Source organism: Pagrus pagrus (genome assembly GCF_965226575.1).
Source record: "Pagrus pagrus genome assembly, chromosome: 13".
Classification (NCBI taxonomy): Eukaryota; Metazoa; Chordata; class Actinopteri; order Spariformes; family Sparidae; genus Pagrus; species Pagrus pagrus.
Genome location: NC_140197.1, coordinates 17,277,471 through 17,289,066, shown reverse-complemented (window position 1 = coordinate 17,289,066; position 11,596 = coordinate 17,277,471). Strand labels below are relative to the sequence as shown.

The window sequence follows — 11,596 nt, the reverse complement described above, 5'->3', positions numbered from 1 at the left end:
CTGACTACAAAGCTTCAAGGAGAGATCCAACAAAGAAAAGATGATGTGATTTGCTGCATAGCTGTCACTGACACTCATTGTTCCTGCAATCCTCGGTGGTTAAACAAAGATTAGACATAGGTTTAGGTGTCAAATGATGCGTTCATGTCGTCATCTATAAGCTGTCTTATTTATATAAATAGCTGATTATGTATAGGTCATGCTGATTATAACAAATGCAGATTTCAGATATCATCAGGGTTTGTGTTTCAGGTAAAGGTTCAGGTTTCAGTAAAAATATAGTTAGGTGTCTGTTTTCATCTCCCCAAGCCTATTACTCAGCTCAGACTGGCCTTGAGTATGAAATTGAGTTCATGATTTTCTCTTGTGTGTGTTCTCTTCTATGTAGATTTCAATTGAATTAGCAGCAGTGTGCAGTCTGAAGTGTCGTCTCCTCAGCCTCATTTGTGAATGCACTCTGAATGCAACACACACCTGCAACATTTCATCGTGCAGCCGAAACAAAATGCTGTGCACATTTGTACAAAGATATGACGGACACTCGACCTTTTCATTGAGAACAGTGATGAGGTGAAGCCAGGTGAAAGCCTGGTTCAGCAGCTTATTGATTTCCTTATTAAATGTGTAACGATTGCGAAGACCGAGATAGACAAACAGAACAGATGAGCTGGAGAAGATTTTTAAAGCTTTGAGGATGGTTGAAATATGGATTTTAAAGAAGAGTCTGTAAGTTAACATCAGGGATTTATTGTTGATATTTCGCACACTCAGTGGCCACTTTATTAGGTAAACCTGGACAATCTGTCACAGTCCAACAGCACCATGTAAAACCGAATGCACTCCACCATCTGCAGACTTCATGGCCATACAGACTTCAAATGATTTACTGGTTCTTTTTTCAATTAATTGTGGTTCTCTTTTCAATTTACTTTTCTTTATCTCAGCTGTTTTATGTGCATTAGTCAGTGCATGGCTTACTTCCACAGCAATAATTCAGTTAGCTCATGGCCAGTCATATACTGCAGGCATATCATCGCCCGGTCAATGCGTTCAATAAATCCACACCAGGAGCACAAATCCATCAATTCAACCAACTCTTATCAAAGTAATGTAATTTGAAACTATTGATTTCCATGGACAGATCGGCACACAGGGTCAGCTGCGGTGCACTTGAGCTGCTATGGATTCAGAGTCTCTCTAGAGAACATGCTGACATGGACAGCTGAACCAAGGCAGGACACGTGGGTATGAAGGCCTCAATGAACGGAGGGTTTCACTGCACAGTTCAGTCCTGCAGGGCAACACAGACTTCAAACTGACTGAACTCACTGCGTTGTTTCCAGGACTTTTCGGGACCATCGTGCTGTCGGATAAAAAACTGACAACAAACAGCGGTGATGAGGCTCTTATGTTTACAGGAAAACAACCCAAGAGACCAAATGGGTCTCACTGCAATGACAGCAGATTAGTAATGAAGGGGGACAAAGTGTAAAATCAAAAAAAGAAAGTATGGCATAAAATAGGTCTTTAAATCTATTCGGCCATTTTAGATGCTAACTTAGTATTGAGTAATTTCAGACATTGAAAACCATGTTTTTTTGTGATCCAAGCTTCATCGGCTAGGGTTTATGTTCCACGACTGAATGACAAAACATGGTGTTTAATAAAGATGATGAATAGCCCTCCTGGTAAAGTGCATGCCTCCTGCAGACTAATGAGGTTGAGGTGCGAGGTTCAAATCCACCCTGTACTGCATAGCTGCATGGAGAAAAACTTGCCCGTCATAAACACTTTATTTCTGAACCACAAGAAGTTCTTTAAACGTCTGTCACTGAAGTTGAAAAGATGTCTAAAATTACATTTAGTAAAACCTTTGAACTCTTTAAGGATGTCACTAGTGAACATTGAAAAGACGTCTAAAAAAGATATCACAAAAACTTTCATTCCGGCTCTCCACTGGACGTCTTTTCAATGTTGTCAAAGACGTTGGAAAGACGTCTTTTGGATATGCTTTTGCTCAGTGGGATTAAGCTGATAGTGGCTTTCTGAATCCGACTGGCAACTAAGAATGATCTGCCTTTTGCAGTCTGGGCCTCCAAACTCTGGGGCCTCAGAGATCATCGTGATAAAAGAGAAGGCGCACATGTTCAGTGGACTAAATATTAGTTTGCAAATCCAAACACGCTGCAGCACATTGTTTATGAAGCTCATCACAGACTTTGACACATATGCATCTCATACCCCCTACATAACCAGCAAGAAAATCACTTGCATCAAGTCTCGGCCAAAGTTTGTCCACTGTAGGGTTAAATTTAGCAAATCAGATATTTCAAGTGAAAAAAAAGAAGAAAATAGTTTCAATAATTATAATGTTTATGCTTTTTATTTTTTTTAACTAGAAATGCTCTTTAATCCAGAATTATAAACTGTTTTTCATGATGTGATCACATTTCATGGTTTGGCACCCCCAGCTTAGCGATGAGATCATTTCCACATCAAAGTAAGGTTTCATAAATAACACATGGTTTTCTGCCCAAGTTATACTTAAGATAAAAAATTAAATCTGACGTATAAATGAGGCCCCTGAAATGATTCACCTGCTGAAACTAGGTTTTCTAAATCTATTACTCCTTCTTCAATCTCTTCTTAAACTCAAACTGAAGAGCGGTTATGCCCATTTGTTTCACAGTATTTCTGCAGAATTTAATTTACACGTCCTCTTCTGGTGTGATAAGATGACTGATAAGATACAATCAACGACTGTCAAAGATAACTGGGGCGCTCATTCCCAAAAGCAAGACAATGAGACGAAGAGAGAGCCACATGGAGAAAGTGAGAGGCAGAGAGGGTGAGGCCAGAAGTGACAAGTAAAAGTGGACCTTTGGGAAATGTGAAGTGTCATTGACAAACTCAGAGGAGCGGATAGTTTAGTGCCTGTGTGTGTGTGTGTGTGTGTGTGTGTGTGTGTGTGTGTGTGTGTGTGTGTGTGTGGGCAGATGAGGTCAGTTTAAGTGACAGATAATTTAAGCAGTCGCTGTCGGACCGCCTGCCTCTCCACCCACAAACCACCTGTTGCCATGTTATAGCTGCAGTCTGTATTTAAGGCAGTGTGAGGACATGTGACCAGTCGGCTGTGTGTGGACTCTCCCCTGGCTGTTTGACAGTCTACTGGAGAGAGACCAGAGGGGAGCGTCCGTCTCAGGTCCCAGTGGTCCGTACTGACTCTCAGTGTAATCTCCATATTCAATTACAGCTGGCAGACGCAGAATAAGAAGGGAAGAGGGTGATAATATGCCAGTGAAATTAATCAATGGCTGGTTTAAAAGAGAATTATCCTGAAAGTGAAATTTGCTGCAACATAATGATGGCTTTGTGTCCAATTACTGTGCTATTTACCGTGCCCGGTCAGCTGATAATCAGTTTGCAGATGTCTGGATCAAAGATTAGTCTCCACTAACTTATTCTCTCTGTTTCCAATCATCTGGACTTGTTGTTCTATTGCTAAAATTATCAAAGTTTCAACGGAAAATCTGAGTTTTCCGCCTCGTAATAATGTGTATTTCTCAGATCTGTGGCTTGGCAATTTTCCCTCCAGCTAACAAAGCTTTGGCCCCAGTTGTTCCCTTTCCTCAGTAATCATTTACATTTTGATTGGACGCCCAATAAGGTGCTCGGCCTCTTGGCTGCAACTGCCAGAATTTAGAATCCATTTGTGCCGAGTAATAACCGGTTCTCTGTATTTTCCACCCTCTGTGTCCCTCTCTGCATCTATCACGGTGCTAGATCCACTGCAGGGTGCAGGGTGTAATCAGTGTAATCAACTTCCATAGGGGCCATCATGGCTGCCTTGCATGGCCTCCATTATGGCTCCACGCAGTTGGATGCTTGTCATTGCCTTTTGTGGGTGGTCAGAAAAAAAAGTTGGGGATTACTTTGACTGTACATCAGCTATTTGTCCCATCTGTCCTCTAACTTTTCTGCCTGTCTTTGTGCTTCTTCTCTTTCACTTTACAAATCAATCCACTCTCTCTGTGTTTCAGCAAGCTGCCCAGTTGGGCCAGAGCAGTGGTCCCTAAAATTTTCTACGTCACAGAGAAGGCTTGGAACTATTACCCGTACACTATCACAGGTAATGCTTTAATTACTCAAAGTGTTCATGTACGTGTTTTCACTTGGCCCCCTTTAATTACTTACAAAACATTATATTATGTAACAAAAATTAACACTGGTTTCACAAGGTAGAACACCACTGTCTCTTTAGATAAGGATCCCCCTCTGTAATAGCATGGCTTCAGACTCCCATTTTCTGCAGCCTTCTACAAACATTGCTCTGTTCACCTGCAATTACGTTGGATCATTTGGAGGGCAACCGCACATGGAAGCAATATTCTGTCAAAAAAAGTCAATAACGAGCAGAGGGGAGGGAGGGACAGAGGGACAGGCAGGTTTTACTGGAAGATAACTTGCATCACTATCGCTGTTGGAACATTTAAAGGAGACCTATTATGCGTTTTCTTTTTTTTCCTTTCTGTCAGTGATTTATATACTGTAGGTTCTTGTACATGTAAAAGATCCAGAATGTTAAAAAAGTCACACCAACAGAAGCTCCTCTCTCCCACAGGAAAACACTGCTCCTGAAACGCCACGTCAGTAGCCCTGCCTTTAATTCTGTGACTTTATGACATCACACTACATCACCATGTCACACATTTGCATAAGTTATGCCTAACAGCTAGTTTGATCATTTGATTTAGGACAGCTTCACAGTAGTTGTTAGCGGTGCTGGGTCAGGCATGTATGAGCCGACCAATCAGAGGAAACTGGGTATTTGGGAGGGGGGGCCTTAAAGTGACAGGGGCGTTTCAGACAGAGGGGGAATACAATGCTGCTGCACCGGACAGTGTGAGAAAACTGTTGTGTTTTTGAGCATTAAAGCATGTAAACCTATTCAAGTAGTAATCCAAAATAAATCTATGAACCTGAAAATGAGCATCATATGTCTCCTTTAAAACGAACGCTGTGATTCTCACAGTTACTACAGCGGCAACTTAAGTATGAACAGAACCCTGTGCATAACAGTTTCTTATTAAGCGTACCACTCGTGTTATGCAACACCACTCACAGCGTGAAAAGTCTGGGTGATGTGTTACATAAGAATTGACTGAACCTGTTATCTGCAGCTCTTCATGTGTTATTATGGCACACTGAATACACCTGACACTTTAAGTGGTGTTTTCATCATCTGGCACTGCCAGGATGAAATATCCTTAAGGATTGAAGGTTCCACAACAAACTTGACACAAACATGCTGTCGCTGTTTGTGAATGTGTCAGACAGCTGTTTTGTTTTTCTTCAGTCATCCTAACTATGTTGTGTAGAGAGATTGCTGTTTCATCTAGAGTGCCATCATACAGTCTGTCAGAAACTTTTGCAAGTGTGACAAAGTTTCAGCAAAAGCAGAACTGCTTCATGACTTTTTACAATTGGTAGCACACACTTCTCTGAACTAAGTTCCCTTTTCCAAACTGTTCAGACAGTTCTCTTTACCGACCTGTCGCTCAGCACAACAGTCGTATATCCAGAATGCACTAATGCAACCAAAACAAAAGTCCCTTATTATGGCCGGGCATCCAGGATTCATTGTGTACAAGAAGGACATCTGATCGTGTGGCTGGTGGTCATGAACCTTCCACCTCTGTGAAGACAAGAATTCCCCTTTGGGATTGAGGACCCTGGCTGGAGCCTCTCTGTGTCTGGCTGAAAAACTCACTTCACGCCCTTTTACAGAAAATATATGGCATGAAATTGAAAAGCATCTCCTGCATGGATGCTGTGCTGAAATGGGAATTAGCTGTGGTTGGTTGTGTCTTTATTTCATACTAGGTTTTGTTACAATAACATGAAATAGGGAAGTCAATGGTTAACCATTAATCGGTTTCACCATTTATTGGTTAACCACAGAGTGACTTTCTCGACTGCACAGTAGTAAAAAAAAGTCTGCCGATATCACATAGCATGCGTGCATATGACAAACACTTGTGACCAAACATTCCCTCAGTGGGACCATGCGCATGAAAAACAATCACTGTCACACAGATGCAAACAATAAGAATGTGTCATAACAGAATAGTCTCCTCCCATGTGCTTTCTGTGAGATTGAAGTGCTATTGCTGAAGCTTAATGGTCCTGTCTCCATTTTGAACTAAATTGTTTTTTCTTCTCAATTCTCTTCTTGTCTCTCTGTTTCATTCCCTTGTTGTCTTCTGCCTGTCCTCCCCCCATCTCACATCTCCTATTTCTGTCCGTTGTACTGATGGCCTCTGCTGGGAATATGGTTAGAGTACACGGTGAGTAGTTTCAGTATGTGTGCATCCATGGACGTGTTTCACACAAAATCACACATACAAAGAAACACTTGATCCAAAAGCTGACATGTGTATCTTCGTGGTAGAGGTTAAGGTGAGAGTAGATACACACTTCCTGAAAGCTGCTACCACAGGATGGTGAACCCTGTCTCCAGCAGGGATTCAGGGTCACTTGAACTGTGACATACCAATGTCCTGCTGCACCATCTGTCACACTGTGAACATCTGCATCTGTATTAGTTGTGCATCAGTGTGTCATGAACCAATCTCTTGCAATACACAAGCCATTAGCTGTTTCCTTCTTTTGATTAATTTAACTTTCTTAGAACTGTTTGGCTCTCTGGCAGTTTCATAAAATAAATATTAGATTTAAGTCTCATTAAACACATTATTGCATGAATAGTAGTATCAGAATATCAATATATAACTGATGACTGCCATTTTAGATTTTTTTATTTAATATTGTGACACAACTGTCTTGTATGTTTGTCTTGTAACAGAATGTTTGCACCATCATCATTGTCAAAATATTGTTTCATTAGATTTCCACCCCTAATATGTGTGTGTTTGTGTGTGTGAGAGAGACATGTTGGTGATATTATGCAAATCTTGTTCTGACCTTCATTCATCAGATTGTGCTCACAGTCCATGAAGTCTAATTCAACAGAAACAACATCTTGTCTCAGATTTGAACATTTTCCACACAGTGACATTTAAATCCCCATCCATTAATTCCCAACAGAATGTTTAATTTTTTCCTCTGAATTTTGCATTTTGTGTCGTACATACGGATATGTTCAGTCAACAAAAAACAGAAACCACGGCCAGTAATCAGTATCAGCTAGTCAGTCATGGTGGCAGCCGGCGAAGGAATATAACCTCGATGTTCTTCGAATCTTAAGGTCTTCCCAGGCCAAGTGGTATATGTAATGTCAGCCATGGGGTCGCCTCCCGGTTGGATATGCCTGGAATAATTCCTCAAGGAGGTGCCGAGAATGAATCCTGATCAGAATGCTGATCAGCTGACTCTTTTCAAGCAAAGGAGCACCCGTTCTACACTAAGCTCCTTCAAGATATCTGAGCTACGCACCTTGTCCCCAAGAGAATCTCATTTCAGCTGCATGCATCTGAAATTAAATTGAGCTCCTGACCATAGTTGAAGCTGGAAATGCAAAATCGACTTCCAAGAGCTTCACCTTCAGGCCAGATCTTTTCTTCACCAGTTGTCTGATGCAACACCTGCAGCCCCGCTGCACCAATCCTCCTGTCAATACCAAGTAATCAAGCAAATTTCCCCTTTAAAACCATTAAGAAACCCCACAGCTCTCAACAGAAATAACTATTTAATTGACTGTCACCGAGAAAAAGCACTAATGATTGGCTCTGGGACACTAGAGGAACATTAGCCTGCCCACCTTATGTCTAAAGCAGCAAGGAAACATCAATGAAGCACCAATAAAATCAGCAGCCGGCTGATCTTTTCCCTTGAAACCACACGGATACATGGAGCATCTGGATGTTTGAGGTCATACCAAGTGATGTGAAAGTAACTTTTTCTGACTTCACTCTGAAAATGAGTCTCCCTTTCTTGGAAAAATGCTGTAGCTGTACAAAGCCGCCAACAGCATCTCAAATTAGCAATCATGGGGATTTTGATAAGAGCCTCTGACGAGACAGAGATCCACTTGTAGGTTAAACAAATATTTATAGTCTGTGCGGATGGTGCTTGTGTAGTCACGCAGCCTCGTGGGACTGATTCAGCTTTCGAGCAATTTGTTATGATTAGCCCAAGGTGGGTGGTGATGATGATGCAAAAGACGAGGATAATGATTGGCAGTGGCGATGACAGTCACTTTGTTATTCTAAGAGGTAGTCATGCTGCAAAGTCATGTCATGCTCTGATTTTTATCAGTCTATTAGCACAGCTTACTACTGAATAGATTTTCCTCTGCAAACTCCCCAACAGCAGGCCGACGTTTTTTGACTTTTTGTGAAATAACTTTTGGACAGATTGCCGTGAAGTTTGGTAAACCCATTCATAATTCACCCCCTCAGGGTGAATTTAAATCACTTTAGCGATCGTATGAGCTCCATCATTGGGTCAAAATTTTGATTGGTCTAATACAGTGATTTACAACCAGCTGCTTAAAGCTGTTGTGCTTTATTTTTATTAAAATGAGTGTTAAATAGCTTTATATGTCCGGACAGACAACTCAATAAAGAGCAGGATCCTCCTGTTTGCTGCTATGTCTGGCGATTACCACTGCGCATTCGTGTGGTGACGTAGAGAGGAGGGAGGGGACTGCTGATTGCAAAACGGAGAGGAAGCTAGCTCAAACGACAGCAATGTTTACGGCAGCTTTAACATCAGCTGGTTAGCTTTGGCACTGTGAACATGTCAGCATGCCGACTTCAGTTTTTGACTCACAGCAAGGCTGTGTGTAAATCCAGCATCACAGAGACACGAGTGTGGCTTTAGACACTTCGTGGGTAGTAGTGCCCGAATGAGATTTACAGTTGGTATTTCATCCTTCAACTTTTGTAAGGAAAGCTGAGGTAAAAATGATAACAGAATAAAGGAATTTAAAGGTCCTATGATATGCTCAGCAATAGACAGTATGTGAAAAATAATGTGCTTTTGAACACTTAAGCCTGTTAAGCCTAAATTTTCTGGTAGACATCTAAAAAATAAAATTATGAACCTAAAACAGAGTATAGTATGAGAACTTTAAGATTTGTACTTTTATTTTGGATGAGTTTATATATATTAAAGTCCCTGAACAATAAGGAATAAGGAAATGAATGACAAACAGTCAATGATAATGTCAAGTAAAAGTGACTGACATTATCTTCTCTGGATGGAGGTTCATGTGCTCACTCTCTTCACATGCCACTTTTCCTGATGTCTCACTCAAAGACTCACAAGGTCAGTAAGACTGACAGGCAGCACTGAGTTACTGCACTATAATTACAGTACAATACAATCCTTCTGTCTCCTTTTCTTTCTGTCTTCACACACACACCAATGGATTCAGCATGTATCCACCATGAAATCCCAGCATCAAGCCCTACAGCCCCTCTGTCATCCATTGTGTTGTCTCTGTTCCACTGTGCCACACATAAACACACACACATTCAGACACACCGGCTTGTACATCAACAGCTTATGTAACCAGTATTCCACTCTTTGGTTGTATAATGATTGGTGGTGTTAAGCTTTAATTAAATCAAACTGTTGTGTTTGAGAGCCGATGAACAAAAGTCACCGTGGCTAAATGCAATAAAGTACGCGCGTGTGTGTGTGTGTGTGGTGATGTAGAAAGAGAGCGTGTGCGCTGCAGTTGTAAATCTACACAGTGAGAGAATAATCGTTATTGCTCATCTGGTTTGGGCAATAAAACCCAGATGTAGAGACACACAGTTGGTCTCACATCTCATCCTGTGGATCAGTTGACAGAAATCTTTTACCTTCTTTAACCATAGCTGTGTCATCATCTGACAAAGTTGACACCGTGCGGATCGATTTCTCACCGTCTTCTCTTGTCGACCCCCTCCAGTGCTCCTTCCTGCCCAAGTTTTCCATCCACATAGAGACCAAATACGAGGACAACAAAGGGAGCAACGATAATGTGAGTAGAGCTCAGGGTGTCGTGTGGGTAGATCTGACAGGAAAAGAGGGGCTCTTAACGTGACTCTCCAGCATTTGGCCTGTTTTTTAAGCACTGCACGTTTGTCTATTTCTTTTTTTTCTTCCCTTATTCTTCTCACTTCTCACGCCTCGAAATAAGACCCGATGAATTCTCTTTGTCCGAGGGTTATTGCATCATTGTGCCATCTCTGAATTGTGAGATTTTGCTCATAAATCAGTCTTTTTATTAGACGAAGGACATGGATTAGCACTCATTAAACTATGTCCTCAATTTTTTCAGACAGAGTGAGTGAGTCCTTCTGTAATATTGGTATTTTTGCCTTGGATAAATTACCTGTATTGCTATCTTGAAGGGCAAGTTGGAGCCCTTTAACAGCTTGTAAAACCCAACTCACATGCACTAACATGCACACGCAGCCAGCCCGCCTACCAAAACAAAGAACAGAGAAGCTTGGGTAACAACACACACTGTAAGTGTGACTTTATTCTCTGTTCAGGATGCCATTACTCCACTATATCTGAATACAGCAAATAGTTGTTTGTTGCTAAGTTATGTTTAAAATCTCAAATATAGAACCTTTAATAATTCATGTAATAATAAAGACAAAAGATGAGGAACAAACTCTGTACATGAAAAGAGTCAATGTTGACTTTCTCCTACAGCAACATGACAAGCTACACTTGTTTTTGTTGAGTCGTTCTTTACAGTTTAAAGTGATTGCTCTCCACCTTTCCTCCAGTACAACTTGAAAAATAGTGGCAGTATGGGTAAGACTGAAGGTTACACAATACTGCCTCGATCAATACTGTAGGTGAAAACCAAAAGCTGCAGCACCACTTACTGGTGGCTCATGAGAGTTGCAGACGGTCACAGACGATCATAATTTCACATCTGAAACGGACCGTTCTGTCCTCAAACACACACTTTACCCCACCGCCTTCACCGTACACACAGTCTTTCTTCTCTCTTCCTCATCTCTTCTATTAACCTTTTCATTCCTCTCTTTGCCTTTCCTACGTTGCGCTGCGTAAAAGTTTGAAGGATGTAACTGACGCAGGAGGGGTGAAATTGTTCTGAATGGAGCATATAACTAACTGAAACCGCTTTCCTGTTCCTGTGTGAGTCAGACACAGGAAGACATCACTGACCACACGGTGTGTCACTGACTGTGTGAGTCACATTAATCCCTGCAGTTTGTTTAGGGTTTTGTCACCTTCTGTAAAGCCAGAGGGAAGGAGAGAAGCTCCGTACGACTAAGAGGATATTGTCTTATTGTCAGAAAGTGTCGTACCCAGTGACGGGGGAAATGACAGCGCATCATCCCACAGCATTTGTCAGCGCATCATTGATTAACTGTCCTCCTCACACATTGAACTGTTTCCTGTTCCTCAGATCTTTGGCAGCGAGCCCAGAGAAGAAGAAACAGAGGTTTGGTTTGTGGACATCGCCTATGATGAGATCCCTGAGCGTCACTACAAGGAGTCAGAGGTGATGGGAGTCAAGTCGCTGACCTCGGGACACGCTGTTTATGTTTGCGTGTGTGTGAATGTCAGAGATAAGAGGAAGGTGGGGAGAGGGATG

General features: G+C 41.6%; 1 protein-coding gene across 2 annotated transcripts in view; it reads left to right on the top strand.

The window, feature by feature from the left end:
* LOC311268082 (cytoplasmic phosphatidylinositol transfer protein 1-like) overlaps positions 1-11,596 on the top strand; it is a 47,718-nt gene that overhangs the window by 31,615 nt on the left and 4,507 nt on the right. The window contains exons 3-6 of one of the 2 annotated variants that reach the window (XM_084371455.1): positions 4,041-4,129; positions 6,340-6,347; positions 9,923-9,994; positions 11,408-11,503. In XM_084371455.1, the coding sequence (XP_084227581.1) occupies positions 4,041-4,129; positions 6,340-6,347; positions 9,923-9,994; positions 11,408-11,503 (265 nt within the window). The remainder of the gene's footprint in view (positions 1-4,040; positions 4,130-6,339; positions 6,348-9,922; positions 9,995-11,407; positions 11,504-11,596) is intronic. The other variant, XM_084371456.1, reaches the window with a different exon arrangement.